Source organism: Salmo trutta, chromosome 3 (assembly GCF_901001165.1).
Source record: "Salmo trutta chromosome 3, fSalTru1.1, whole genome shotgun sequence".
Classification (NCBI taxonomy): Eukaryota; Metazoa; Chordata; class Actinopteri; order Salmoniformes; family Salmonidae; genus Salmo; species Salmo trutta.
Genome location: NC_042959.1, coordinates 18,105,306 through 18,121,323, shown reverse-complemented (window position 1 = coordinate 18,121,323; position 16,018 = coordinate 18,105,306). Strand labels below are relative to the sequence as shown.

The window sequence follows — 16,018 nt, the reverse complement described above, 5'->3', positions numbered from 1 at the left end:
TAGGTTGGTACTTCTACACTAACACAGTGCAGAGTGGGATGTGGTTGGTGCTTCTACACTAATACAGTGCAGAGTGTGAATGGGTTGGTGCGTCTACACTAATACATTGCAGAGTGGGAATGGTTTGGTGGTTCTCCATTGATGCAGTGCAGAGTGTGAATGGGTGGTATGTGTACACTAATACAGTGCTGATTGGGAATGGGTTGGTCCTGCTATACTAATACAGTGCAGAGTGGGAATGGGTTGGTCCTTCTACACTAATACAGTGCAGAGTGGGAATGCGTTGCTGCTTCTACACTAATCCAGTGCCGAATGGGAATTGGTTGGTTCATCTACATTAATACAGTTCAGAGTGGGTATAGGTTGGTGCTTCAACACTAATACAGTGCAGAGTGGGAATTAGTTGGTTCTTCTACACTAATACAGTGCAGAGTGGGACTAGGTTGGTCCATCTACACTAATACAGTGCAGAGTGGGAATGGGTTGGTTCTTCTACACTAATACAGTACAGAGTGTGAATGGGTTGGTACTTCCACACTAATACAGTGCAGAGTGGGAATGGGTTGGTCCTTCTACACTAATACAGTGCAGAGTGGGAATGGGTTGGTGCTTCTACACTAATACAGTGCAGAGTGGGAATATGTTAGTGCTTCTACATTAATACAGTTCAGAGTGGGAATGGGTTGGTGCTTCTAAACTAATACAGTGCAGGGTGGGAATGGGTTGGTGCTTCTCCATTGAAGCAGTACAGAGTGGGAATAGGTTGGTACTTCTACACTAATACAGTGCATTGTGAATGGGTTGGTATTTCTACACTAATACAGTGCAGAGTGTGAATGGGTTTGTGTTTCTCCATTGATGCAGTGCAGAGTGGGAATGGTTTGGTGCTTCCACACTAATACAGTGGAGAGTGGGAATGGGTTGGTCCTTCTACACAACTACAGTTCGGAGTGGGAATAGGTTGGTACTTCTACCCTAACACATTACAGTGGTAATTGGTTGGTGCTTCTACACTAATACAGTGCAGAGTGGGAATGGGTTGGTGCGTCTACACTAATTCAGTGCAGAGTGTGAATGGGTTGGTACTTCTTCACTATTACAGTGCAGAGTGGGAATAGGTTGGTACTTCTACACTAATACATTGCAGAATGGGAATGGGTTGGTTCTTCTCCATTGGTGCAGTGCAGAGTGGGAATGGGTTTGTGCTTCCACACTAATTCAGTGCAGAGTGGGAATGGGTTGGTATTTCTACACTAATACATTGCAGAGTGGGAATGGGTTGGTTCTTCTACACTAATAGAGTGCAGAGTGGGAATGGGTTGGTGCTTGTACACTAATACAGTTCAGGGTGGGAACGTGTTGGTGCTTCTACACTAATACAGTGAAGAGTGGGAATGGGTTGGTGCTTCTCCATTGATGCAGTGCAGAGTGGGAATGGGTTTGTGCTTCCACACTAATTCAGTGCAGAGTGGGAATGGGTTGGTATTTCTACACTAATACATTGCAGAGTGGGAATGGGTTGGTTCTTCTACACTAATACAGTTCAGAGTGGGAATGGGTTGGTCCCTGTACACTATTACAGTACAGAGTGGGAAAGGGTTGGTCCTTCTACACTAATACAGTGCAGAGTGGGAATGGGTTAGTGCTTCTATAAAAAAAAGTGCAGAGTGTGAATGGGTTGGTCCTTCTACACTATTACAGTTCAGAGTGGTAATGGGTTGGTCCTTCTACACTAATAAAGGCCGAGTGTTAATGGGTTGGTCCTTCTACACTAATACAGGGCAGAGTGGGAATGGGCTGGTGCTTCTACACTAATACAGTGCAGAGTGGGAATGGGTTGGTCCTTCTACACTAATACAGTGCAGAGTGGGAATGGGTTGGTGCTTCTAAACTAATACAGTGCAGAGTGGGAATGGGTTGGTACTTCTACACTAATACAGTGCCGAGAGGGAATGAGTTGGTATTTCTACACTAATACAGTGCAGAGTTGGAATGGGTTGGTCCTTCTACACTAATACAGTGCAGAGTGGGAATGGGTTGGTCCTTCTACACTATTACAGTTCAGAGTGGTGATGGGTTGGTCCTTCTACACTAATAAAGGCCGAGTGTTAATGGGTTGGTCCTTCTACACTAATACAGTTCAGAGTGGGAATGGGTTGGTCCCTGTACACTAATACAGTACAGAGTGGGAAAGTGTTGGTCCTTCTACACTAATACAGTGCAGAATGGGAATGGGTTAGTGCTTCTATAAAAAAAAGTGCAGAGTGGGAATGGGTTGGTCCTTCTACACTAATACAGTGCAGAGTTGAAATGGGTTGGTGCTTCTACACTAATACAGTGCAGAGTGGGAATGGGTTGATGCTTCTACACTAATACAGTGCAGAGTGGGAATAGGTTGGTACTTCTACATTAATGCAGGGCAGAGTGGGAATGGGTTGGTCCTTCTACACTAATACAGTGCAGATTGGGAATGGGTTGGTGCTTCAACACTAATACAGTGAAGTGTGTGAATGGGTTGGAACTTCTACACTAATACACTGCAGAGTGGGAATGGGTTGGGCTCCTCCATTTGATGCAGTGAAGAATGGGAATGGGTTGGTTTTTCTACACCAATACAGTGCGGAGTGGGTATAGGTTGGTGCTTCTACACTAATACAGTGCAGAGTGGGAATGAGTTGGTCCTTCTACACTAATACAGTGCAGAGTGGGATTAGGTTGGTCCATCTACACTAATACAGTGCAGAGTGGGAATGGGTCAGTTCTTCTACACTAATACAGTGCTGATTGGGAATGGGTTAGTGCTTCTCCATTGATGCAGTAGAGAGTGGGAATGGGTTGATACTTCTACACTAATACAGTGCAGAGTGTGAATGGGTTTGTGTTTCTCCATCGATGCAGTGCAGAGTGGGAATGGTTTGGTGCTTCTACACTAATACAGTGGAGAGTGGGAATGGGTTGGTCCTTCTACACAACTACAGATAAGAGTGGGAATAGGTTGGTACTTCTACACTAACACAGTGCAGAGTGGGAATTGGTTGGTGCTTCTACACTAATACAGTGCAGAGTGGGAATGGGTTGGTGCGTCTACACTAATACAGTGCAGAGTGGGAATGGTTTGGTGGTTCTCCATTGATGCAGTGCAGAGTGTGAATGGGTCGGTTCTTCTACACTAATACAGTGCAGAGTGTGAATGGGTGGTATGTCTACACTAATACAGTGCTGATTGGGAATGGGTTGGTCCTGCTATACTAATACAGTGCAGAGTGGGAATGGGTTGGTCCTTCTACACTAATACAGTGCAGAGTGGGAATGGGTTGCTGCTTCTACACTAATCCAGTGCCGAATGGGAATTGGTTGGTTCATCTACATTAATACAGTTCAGAGTGGGTATAGGTTGGTGCTTCAACACTAATACAGTGCAGAGTGGGAATGAGTTGGTCCTTCTACACTAATACAGTGCAGAGTGGGAATGGGTTGGTTCTTCTACATTAATACAGTGCAGAGTGGGATTAGGTTGGTCCATCTACACTAATACAGTGCAGAGTGGGAATGGGTTGGTTCTTCTACACTAATACAGTGCAGAGTGTGAATGGGTTGGTACTTCTACACTAATACAGTGCAGAGTGGGAATGGGTTGGTCCTTCTACACTAATACAGTGCAGAGTGGGACTGGGTTGGTGCTTCTACACTAATACAGTGCAGAGTGGGAATATGTTAGTGCTTCTACATTAATACAGTTCAGAGTGGGAATGGGTTGGTGCTTCTACACTAATACAGTGCAGGGTGGGAATGGGTTTGTGTTTCTCCATTGATGCAGTACAGAGTGGGAATAGGTTGGTACTTCTACACTAATACAGTGGAGAGTGGGAATGGGTTGGTCCTTCTACACATCTACAGTTCGGAGTGGGAATAGGTTGGTACTTCTACCCAAACACATTACAGTGGTAATTGGTTGGTGCTTCTACACTAATACAGTGCAGAGTGGGAATGAGTTGGTGTGTCTACACTAATTCAGTGCAGAGTGTGAATGGGTTGGTACTTCTTCACTAATACAGTGCAGAGTGGGAATAGGTTGGTACTTCTACACTAATACAGTGCATGGTGGGAATGGGTTGGTGCTTCTACACTAATACAGTGCAGAGTGGCAATACGTTGGTACTTGTACAATAATTCAGTAATGAGTGTGAATGGGTTGGTGTTTCTAAACTAATACAGTGCGGAGTAAGTATAGGTTGGTGCTTCTACATTAATACAGTTCAGAGTGGGAATGGGTTGGTTCTTCTACACTAATAAAGTGCAGGGTGGGAATGGTTTGGTGCTTCTCCATTGAAGCAGTACTGAGTGGGAATGGGTTGGTACTTCTACACTAATACAGTGCAGAGTGGGAATGGGTAGTTGATTCTCCATTGATGCAAGACAGATTGGGAATGGGTTGGTGCTTCTACATTAATACAGTTCAGAGTGGGAATGGGTTGGTGCTTCTCCATTGGTGCACTGCAGAATGGGAATGGGTTTGTGCTTCCACACTAATACAGTGCAGAGTGGGAATGGGTTTTTCCTTCTACACTAATACAGTGCAGAGTGGGAATGGGTCGGTCCTTCTACACTAATAAAGTTCAGAGTGGTAATGGGTTGGTCCTTCTACACTAATAAAGTTCAGAGTGGGAATGGATTGGTCCTTTTACGCCAATACAGGGCAGAGTGGGAATGGGTTGGTGTTTCTACACTAATACAGTGCAGAGTGGGAATGGGTTGGTCCTTCTACACTAATACAGTGCAGAGTTGAAATGGGTTGGTGCTTCTACACTAATACAGTGCAGAGTGGGAACGGGTTGGTGCTTCTACACTAATACAGTGCAGAGTGGGAATAGGTTGGTATTTCTACATTAATGCAGTGCAGAGTGGGAATGAGTTGGTCCTACACTAATGCAGTGCAGAGTGGGAATGGGTTGGCCCTTCTACACTAATACAGTGCAGATTGGGAATGGGTTGGTGCTTCTACACTAATACAGTGAAGTGTGTGAATGAGTTGGAACTTCTACACTAATACAGTGCGGAGTGGGAACGGGTTGGTGCTTCTACACTAATACAGTGCAGAGTGTGAATGGGTTGGTACTTCTACACTAATACAGTGCTGATTGGGAATGGGTTGGTCCTTCTATACCAATACAGTGCAGCGTGGGAATGGGTTGGTCCTTCTACACTAATACAGTGCAGGGTGGGAATGGGTTAGTGCTTCTCCATTGATGCAGTAGAGAGTGGGAATGGGTTGGTACTTCTACACTAATACAGTGCATTGTGAATGGGTTGGTACTTCTACACTAATACAGTGCAGAGTGTGAATGGGTTTGTGGTTCTCCATCGATGCAGTGCAGAGTGGGAATGGTTTGGTACTTCTACACTAATACAGTGGAGAGTGGGAATGGGTTGGTCCTTCTACACAACTACAGATCAGAGTGGGAATAGGTTGGTACTTCTACACTAACACAGTGCAGAGTGGGAATTGGTTGGTGCTTCTACACTAATACAGTGCAGAGTGGGAATGGGTTGGTGCGTCTACACTAATACAGATCAGAGTGGGAATGGGTTGGTGCTTCTACACTAATACAGTGCAGAGTGGGAATGGTTTGGTGGTTCTCCATTGATGCAGTGCAGAGTGGGAATGGGTCGGTTCTTCTACACTAATACAGTGCAGAGTGTGAATGGGTGGTATGTCTACACTAATACAGTGCTGATTGGGAATGATTTGGTCCTGCTATACTAATACAGTGCAGAGTGGGAATGGGTTGCTGCTTCTATACCAATACAGTGCAGAGTGCGAATGGGTTGGTCCTTCTACACTAATACAGTGCAGAGTGGGAATGGGTTGCTGCTTCTACACTAATCCAGTGACGAATGGGAATGGGTTGGTTCATCAACATTAATACAGTTCAGAGTGGGTATAGGTTGGTGCTTCAACACTAATACAGTGCAGAGTAGGAATGAGTTGGTCCTTCTACACTAATACAGTGCAGAGTGGGAATGGGTTGGTTCTTCTACACTAATACAGTGCAGAGTGGGATTAGGTTGGTCCATCTACACTAATACAGTGCAGAGTGTGAATGGGTTGGTACTTCTACACTAATACAGTGCATAGTGGGAATATGTTAGTGCTTCTACATTAATACAGTTCAGAGTGGGAATGGGTTGGTTCTTCTACACTAATACATTGCAGGGTGGGAATGGGTTGGTGCTTCTCCATTGAAGCAGTACAGAGTGGGAATAGATTGGTACTTCTACACTAATACAGTGCATTGTGAATGGGTTGATGCTTCTACACTAATACAGTGCAGAGTGTGAATGGGTAATTGATTCTCCATTGATGCAAGACAGATTTGGAATGGGTTGGTGCTTCTACACTAATACAGTTCAGAGTGGGAATGGGTTGGTGCTTCTCCATTGTTGCACTGCAGAGTGGGAATGGGTTTGTGCTTCCACACTAATACAGTGCAGAGTGGGAATGGGTTGGTATTTCTACACTAATACAGTGCAGAGTGTGAATGGGTTTGTGTTTCTCCATCGATGCAGTGCAGAGTGGGAATGGTTTGGTGCTTCTACACTAATACAGTGGAGAGTGGGAATGGGTTGGTCCTTCTACACAACTACAGTTCGGAGTGGGAATAGGTTGGTACTTCTACACTAATACAGTGCAGAGTGTGAATGGGTTTGTGTTTCTCCATCGATACAGTGCAGAGTGGGAATGGGTTGGTATTTCTACACTAATACAGTGCAGAGTGTGAATGGGTTTGTGTTTCTCCATCGATGCAGTGCAGAGTGGGAATGGTTTGGTGCTTCTACACTAATACAGTGGAGAGTGGGAATGGGTTGGTCCTTCTACACAACTACAGTTCGGAGTGGGAATAGGTTGGTACTTCTACACTAATACAGTGCAGAGTGTGAATGGGTTTGTGTTTCTCCATCGATACAGTGCAGAGTGGGAATGGGTTGGTATTTCTACACTAATACAGTGCAGAGTGTGAATGGGTTTGTGTTTCTCCATCGATGCAGTGCAGAGTGGTAATTGGTTGGTGCTTTCACACTAATTCAGTGCAGAGTGTGAATGGGTTGGTACCTTTAAACTAATACAGTGGAGAGTGGGAATGGGTTGGTGCTTCTCCATTGAAGCAGTGCAGAGTGGGAATGGGTTGGTCCTTCTACACTAATTCAGTGCAGAGTGGGAATCGGTTAGTGTTTTTACACTAATACAGTGCAGAGTGGGAATGGGTAGTTGCTTCTCCATTGATGCATGGCAGTCTGGGAATGGGTAGGTGCATCTACACTAACACAGTTCAGAGTGGGAATGGGTTGGTGCTTCTACACTAATACAGGTCAGAGTGGGAATAGTTTGGTGCTTCTACACTTATACAGTGCAGAATGGGAATGGGTTGGTGCTTCTACACTTTTACAGTGCAGAGTGGGAATGGGTTGGTCCTTCTACACTAATACAGTGCAGAGTGGGAATGGGTTGGTCTTTCTACACTAATACAGTGCAGAGTCGGAAAGGGTTGGTGCTTCTACACGAATACAGTGCAGAGTGGGAAAGTGTAGTTGCTTCTCCATTGATGCATGGCAGATTGGGAATTGGTTGGTGCTTCTACACTAATACAGTTCAGAGTGGGAATGGGTTGGTGCTTCTACACTAATACAGGTCAAAGTGTGAAGAGGTTGGTGCTTCTACACTTATACAGTGCAGAGCAGGAATGTGTTGGTGCTTCTACACTAATACCTTGCAGAGTGAAAATGGGTAGTTGATTCTCCATTGATGCAAGACAGATTGGTAAAGGGTTGTTGCTTCTACACTAATACAGTTCAGAGTGGGAATGGGTTGGTGCTTCTCCATTGGTGCACTGCAGAGTGGGAATGGGTTGGTGCTTCCACACTAATACAGTTCAGAGTGGGAATGGGTTGGTCCTTCTACACTAATACAGTTCAGAGTGGGAATTGGTTGGTCCTTCTACACTAATACAGTTCAGAGTGGGAATGGGTTGGTGCCCCTACACTAATACAGTTCAGAGTGGGAATGGGTTGGTGCTTCTCTCCTGTCAGCAGCCTGGTGCTGAGATGCTGGGATGTCGATACTAAAGCCTGTCACGTTGTGGAAGGGGAATCGGTCGGCTACCCCAGACAGCAACTTGATGAGGCTCCCTGAGGAATGCTCACCTTACCCAAAACCTCGTCGCATGCTGGCTCTCTCACGCACACGCGCACACACACACACACACACACACACACACACACACACACACACACACAGCAAGTCGATGACTCAGAGGTCTCTCTCTCAGCTCAAACAGGCAGATAATGCCGGATTCAAAGCAGGCAGCTGGAGTCCCTGTGTTGAGTTACACACACACACACACACACACACACACACACACACACACACACACACACACACACACACACACACACACACACACACTCTTTGCTGGGCCTCATACACTCACTCTCAAGTCTTATCTCCCCAGCTCAGCCACTAAAACACACCCTCTCATTACATCACACACATCCCCCTCCGACAGCTGTAAAGAACAGACTCTCCTATCAAAGGAACAGGGGAAGAGTAGTTCTCATCACACTGTCTCTCCTGTCTGTCCAATAGGACAGGTTAGGATTTAATGAGTAGTTCTCATCACACTGTCTCTCCTGTCTGTTCAATAGGACAGGTTAGGATTTAATGAGCAGTTCTCATCACACTGTCTCCTGTCTGTCCAATAGGACAGGTTAGGATTTAATGAGTAGTTCTCATCACACTGTCTCTCCTGTCTGTTCAATAGGACAGGTTAGGATTTAATGAGCAGTTCTCATCACACTGTCTCCTGTCTGTCCAATAGGACAGGTTAGGATTTAATGAGTAGTTCTCATCACACTGTCTCCTGTCTGTTCAATAGGACAGGTTAGGATTTAATGAGTAGTTCTCATCACACTGTCTCCTGTCTGTTCAATATGACAGGTTAGAATTTAATGAGTAGTTCTCATCACACTGTCTCCTGTCTGTCCAATAGGACAGGTTAGGATTTAATGAGTAGTTCTCATCACACTGTCTCTCCTGTCTGTCCAATAGGACAGGTTAGGATTTAATGAGTAGTTCTCATCACACTGTCTCTCCTGTCTGTCCAATAGGACAGGTTAGGATTTAATGAGCAGTTCTCATCACACTGTCTCTCCTGTCTGTCCAATAGGACAGGTTAGGATTCAATGAGCAGTTCTCATCACACTGTCTCTCCTGTCTGTCCAATAGGACAGGTTAGGATTTAATGAGTAGTTCTCATCACACTGTCTCCTGTCTGTTCAATAGGACAGGTTAGGATTTAATGAGCAGTTCTCATCACACTGTCTCACCTGTCTGTCCAATAGGACAGGTTAGGATTTAATGAGCAGTTTTCATCACACTGTCTCCTGTCTGTTCAATATGACAGGTTAGAATTTAATGAGTAGTTCTCATCACACTGTCTCCTGTCTGTCCAATAGGACAGGTTAGGATTTAATGAGCAGTTCTCATCACACTGTCTCTCCTGTCTGTCCAATAGGACAGGTTAGGATTTAATGAGCAGTTCTCATCACACTGTCTCCTGTCTGTCCAATAGGACAGGTTAGGATTTAATGAGCAGTTCTCATCACACTGTCTCCTGTCTGTTCAATAGGACAGGTTAGGATTTCATTAATATTTCTCATCACACTGTGTTTGTGTGTGTGTGTGTGTGTGTGTGTGTGTGTGTGTGTGTGTGTGTGTGTGTGTGTGTGTGTGTGTGTGTGTGTGTGTGTGTGTGTGTGTGTGTGTGTGTGTGTGTGTGTGTGTGTGTGTGTGTAGGCCCTGTGGCCCAGGTGGAGGCCCTAAAGGAAGAGAATGATTCTCTGCGCTGTCAGCTGGATGCCTACAGGAACGAGGCGGAGCTGCTGAAGCAGGAGCAGGGCAAAAACCAAGAACACACACCTCCACAACACAGTGAAGAGGACACCATCAGGCAGCAACAACTAACCTTTCTACAACAGGCACTACAGGGAATGCAGAAGGTACTACTTCTACCAGACATACCCACTTGTGTTAAATTCTTGCAGCAGTCCCTACTTTGGATTTATTTTAATCAATTCCACAGGAATTTTTCATTTCCTGGTTCCATACAGATATTAAACCCCTGCAGATTCTGGCTGGTGAGACTCATAATCCATTGGTTTGGCTTCCTGGGGTGACCAGTCGTATTGAGGAAAAGTGACTTTTAATAGAGGTGGATAGAGAACTGCCCTCCCAATCTCACACACACATACGCACACACACACAACACTGAGAAAGAGGAGTAGGGATAGAGAGGCGTAGAGAGCGAGAGCAAGAGGGGTGCACTCTGAGAGTAGGATGGATAGAGAGATATAAAGAACAATAGAAAGACTTGACAGGAAGAGAGTCATTCTAGAATCTGATCAGTCTGCTGACCTAGACGCTGTACACAAACTAATACCAGCTGGAGGGGTTTTCTAAACAAATATCCCCCTCAGAGAAAACAAACTGCTGGTTAAACAACCATCAGGCAGGAAATCTGTTGCTTCCATCACCTGCTGGGTCATCAAATATCCTCAAGTAGTCAACGTTCATGCTCATATGAATAGACAAATGGTAATTCATTTCCAGCATGCAAGTTTCAACATTACCATGAAAATATTAAATGAATGGATAGAAATGAGGAGGAAGAGATGAGTACTTCATATTGTTCTGTGCTAAATTGTGATATCAGGCAGGCTCTGGCAAATTACCATAACATTTTATCAGCAGGTGATTTGAGTCTGCCCAGGTTCTGTGAATTTCTTCCACTTCTGAGTCATGTAATACTTGCGTATTTCAGCCTAAACCCAACTGAGACTGTGAAATAGTTTTTTTTAAGGTGAAATGGATAAGGAGAAAGGACTGTTCAGCTTCTACATGGTTCTGACCTACATAGAGAAGCTATAAGCTAAAAGTTCCTTACTCGATGGCAAATCCTGAAACATAAGGGTTAGCACCGCTGGCTAACATGGTTTCCTCTATGGAGCTGATGGATAAAGGGTTAATAACTCGCATGAGTCATATGCCTGTAGTAAGCAAGAATCTGTAGCGGTGTCTTCTCGGTCTTAAGGATTAGCTCGCATTTGTAGCTAACTGTGCCTTGGGTTAGGTATCATCTGTGCTTTCTCTGTCTTAAGGGTTAGTTATCATCTGTAGCTAAATGTATCTCCTCTGTATCAGAAGCTTAAAGGTTAGTTACCGTATGTGGCTCACTGTATGTACCCTGTGTTTGCAGCAACTGCTGAAGATGCGTGAAGAAATGAAACAGAGGGAGGCAGAGTTGGAGAAGAGTGTGGAGGACAAACAGCAGCTGGAGAGCCAAGTACAGAGCCTCAAGGAAGGACTGGAGAGTCTGAAGGAAACACGCACACCACAGGTCAGTAACACACACACCACAGGTCAGTAACACACACACACACACACACACACACACACACACACACACACACACACACACACACACACACACACACACACACACACCCCACAGGTCAGTAACACACACACCACAGGTCAGTAACACACACACACACACACACACACACACACACACACACACACACACACACACACACACACACACACACACACACCCCACAGGTCAGTAACACACACACACACATCCTATCATTGTGTGTTTTTGTTTTACCTTGTTTTATTTAGTATTACATTGTTATTGATTACTGTATTGTTGGGGTTAAAGCTTGCAAGAAAGGCATTTTACTGTACTTGTGCATCTGACACTTGACACTTGTGTGAGACATTGCTAGATAATGTCAGCCATCTTGTAGTCATGTTCCCTGATACAATAGTTAGCTGCCCCTCATTGTCTTATTGTAACCTCAGTTCTCTTCACCATTAGTTTCTTTGTTTCCCTCTGAGAACGAGGAGAGATGGGATGAAGGCTCTCAGTCAAGAGAGAATACTGTGTGTGGTTCATGAGTTTGGCTGGCTGTAAAGACTCCTGGGGTTTGAAATGCAATTACCATATCTGATTTGTGCTGTAATAAGAATGAAATTAGTTCTAAATGAGTTTCAATGTATGAGAAATGTTTCCGAAATAATGAATCAGCTACCAGGGCCCAGGCTGTGGTAGACATTAATGACAGTTTATTCAGTTTCAAAAGTTTTACATTTCTCCTTTATCTCCTCTTATGGACCTCAGGAGGGTAAGAGATGTGCTAACTGCCTATCAAACATTGACTGAGACATGTCATTTAAAAGGACATTGAGAGAGAGCAGTCATTTAAAAAGCCAGAGAGTGACAGTCCAATCATATAAATCACCATCCATAGAGAGAAATAAACTGGTCATTTCCAAAGCTATAGAGAAGTAGACGAGTCATTTCAAAAGCTACAGGGAAATAGACTGATCAGTTCAAAGCTATATAGAAATAGACTGGTCATTTCAAAAGCTATGGTCAGGCTACTGGTCCTGTCCTCTACCAGTTAGAATGTCTCCCTGTCCTGCTCTAATAGTCCATCCACCAGCCAGGCTCCCTGCAGCTGCAATGTACACTTATGAAAATGAATGCTGCTGCTGCAGCCCAGAGCCTAGCTATAAAAAAACACCACCAACTACAACCAGCCCCTTTATATTAGGCATATATTATCACTGGCTACAACTAGCATCTTTACATTATCCACATATCACTACTGGTTACAACTAGCATCTTTACATTAGCCAAATATCACTACTGGTTACAACTAGCATCTTTACATTAGCCAAATATCACTACTGGTTACAACTAGCATCTTTACATTATTCATATATCACTACTGGTTACGACTAGCATCTTTACATTAGCCAAATATCACTACTGGTTACAACTAGCATCTTTACATTATTCATATATCACTACTGGTTACAACTAGCATCTTTACATTAGCCAAATATCACTACTGGTTACATCTAGTATCTTTATAGTTGTCAAGAAATCACCACTGGCTACAACTATTATCTTTATATTAGTCATATACTGTATTACCCCTGGCTACAACTAGTATCTTTGCATTAGCCATATATGACCTCTGGCTACAACTACCATCTTTGCATTAGCCATATAAAGATCCTCCATGATGTCACTATTGCCCTTGATACTAAGCAATGTTGTGTTGCTATTTTTATTGACTTGGCCAAAGCTTTTGATACGGTAGACCATTCCATTCTTGTGGCCGGCTAAGGAGTATTGGTGTTTCTGAGGGGTCTTTGGCCTAGTTTGCTAACTACGTCTCTCAAAGAGTGCAGTGTATAAAGTCAGAACATCTGCTGTCTCAGCCACTGCCTGTCACCAAGGGTGTACCCCAAGGCTTGATCCTAGGCCCCACCGTCTTCTCAATTTACATCAACAACATAGCTCAGGCAGTAGGAAGCTCTCTCATCCATTTATATGCAGATGATACAGTCTTATAGTCAACTGGCCCCTCCCCAGATTTTGTGTTAAACGCTCTACAACAAAGCGTTCTTAGTATCCAACAAGCTTTCTCTGCCCTTAACCTTGTTCTGAATATCTTCAAAACAAAGGTCATGTGGTTTGGTAAGAAGACTGCCCCTCTCCCCACAGGTTTGATTACTACCTCTGAGGGTTTAGAGCTTGAGGTAGTCACCTCATATAAGTACTTGGGAGTATGGCTAGATGGTACACTGTCCTTCTTTCAGCTCATATCTAGGCTGCAGGCTAAAGTTAAATCTAGACTTGGTTTCCTCTATCGTAATCGCTCCTCTTTCACCCCTGCTGCCAAACTAACCCTGATTCAGATGACCATCCTACCCATGCTAGATTATGGAGATGTAATTTATAAATCGGCAGGTAATTATGCTTTTGAGAGGCTAGATGTTCTTTACCATTCGGCCATCAGATTTGCCACCAATGCTCCTTATAGGACACATCACTGCACTCTATACTATTCTGTAAACTGGTCATCTCTGGAAACCCGTTGCAAGACCCACTGGTTGTTGCTTATTTATAAAACCCTTTTAGGCCTCACTCCCCCCTATCTGAGATATCTACCGCAGCCCTCATCCACCACATAAAACACCCATTCTGGCAGTCACGTTCTGTTGAAGGTCCCCAAAGCACACACACATCACTGGGTCTCTCGTCATTTCAGTTTACTGCAGCTAGCGACTGGAACGAGCTGCAACAAAGACGCTACAAGCTTGGTACACGGATATACGTCATCAGATACTTCATCAGAGCGTGCAACAGAACATTGTACTGTCTACACTCGGTTTGTTGATTATATTAAAACATTTTCATTAAATTAATTTTTTATCAGAACTAAAGTTTTGTTGCTAAGGATTCCACGATGCGGTTAGCCTTTACGGCGGGGACTGCAAGTTTGTGTAAGATACTTAATCCGGTACAAAGGCAACAAAGGGAGAAGGGTAAGCATGCCTTTCTCATTGTTGACAAACTCTTTATAGATGGACAGCTATTTCGAGACAGCTCCATAACACCATGACTGTACTAAATTCTACAGGGACTTCAGGTTACGAAAAAAAGAAAGTATGGGAACTGTAAAAACATCTGAACACTATGAAGTGGATATGAACACACACGTACTCAATACATGCTCGCTTACACATACGGACTATACATACACACACACCTGATCTCGTTCTCTTCTCTCACTCTCTCTTTTCTATTCTCTTCTCTCCCTCTGTCTCTATTGTCAAGAACTGTTTTATAATTTAACATGTTTATAGTTTGTCTGTCTTTTTTATGTATTTGTCTACAAGTTTATAGATGTTTACAAGAAGCAAGGGGAAGATATCAGAAAAGGGGCATTGGGGAAAAATAACATATTATACAGAATACATTTGTACTGTAGTGAAGCCATCTCTAGAGTAATGCAAGGTCTCTTTCGTGATCATGTGAAACTTCAATTGCTATGGAAATGCTGGGATGTGTTTTTCTTATGATGCAACTATGATGGTGATACGATATGGATTACAATTATCATCATGAATATTAAGGCTATACGCACTACATGTTACACACATAGACACCCAACCATACAAATTGGCGGCGTTATTATTTTTTGGGACATCACACATTATAGTCTTAGTCTTATACATACACACTCACAAATCACATCCAATATCATAAACATCAACCTACTCAGATTTACTACACACATAATATCTTGTCTCAATTTTCTAACATCGGTGGCATTGGCTCACAGGCAAACGGGCAAGGGAATGAAACAAATTTTGCTGAAACCTATTTCTTGAATTCAAAATATCAAACATTTGAAAGATCTGATTTTGACCGTCATAATACCTCAGATGGCACTGGCTTTACAAGCACTAATTATGGTCAATTTAGACTGAGAATAGTATATAGTTATGGTAAGGGGTGAAATAAGTATAGCCAAATTATCAAATCATTATGGTAGGAGACTATAACTCAGTGTTAAGTACCTCAATGGACCGTAAAGGTAATCACTCTACAAACTATCATCACCAAGCCCTTAACGCAATCACAAATATTATGGACACATTAGAAATAGAGGATATTTGGAGACTAAAAAACCCTGACCTAGTGAGATATACATGGAGGAGACTTAATCAAGCTAGTCATCTTGACTACTTTCTTGTCTCTTTCTCTCTTGCATCAAAGGTTAAACAAGTTGTAATAGGAGACAGAATGCGATCGGATCATCATCTAATTGGCATTCACATAACTCTTATAGATTTTCCACGTGGACGGGGCTATTGGACATTTTATAATATAAATTCAGCAAATCCCCTTATTGTTTGGGATACCTTTAAAGGTACCTTCAGAGGTCATTCAATTCAATATTCATCAATAATAAAAAAGCACTTTCTGGCTAAAGAGACAAGACTAACAAGGGAAATCCATGAACTAATAGTAGAGGTAGATGGCAATAAAAACGATACTACAGAGATAAAAAACAAAAAGAACTTGAGGAACTTATT

At 43.4% G+C, this 16,018-nt stretch overlaps 1 protein-coding gene across 1 annotated transcript in view; it reads left to right on the top strand.

Annotated features, from left to right (window-relative positions):
* The window catches only part of LOC115169740 (ecto-NOX disulfide-thiol exchanger 2-like), a 400,179-nt gene that overhangs the window by 337,778 nt on the left and 46,383 nt on the right, over positions 1–16,018 (top strand). The window contains exons 10-11 of the mRNA XM_029725656.1: positions 9,851–10,053; positions 11,310–11,450. Coding sequence (XP_029581516.1) covers positions 9,851–10,053; positions 11,310–11,450 — 344 coding nt within the window. The remainder of the gene's footprint in view (positions 1–9,850; positions 10,054–11,309; positions 11,451–16,018) is intronic.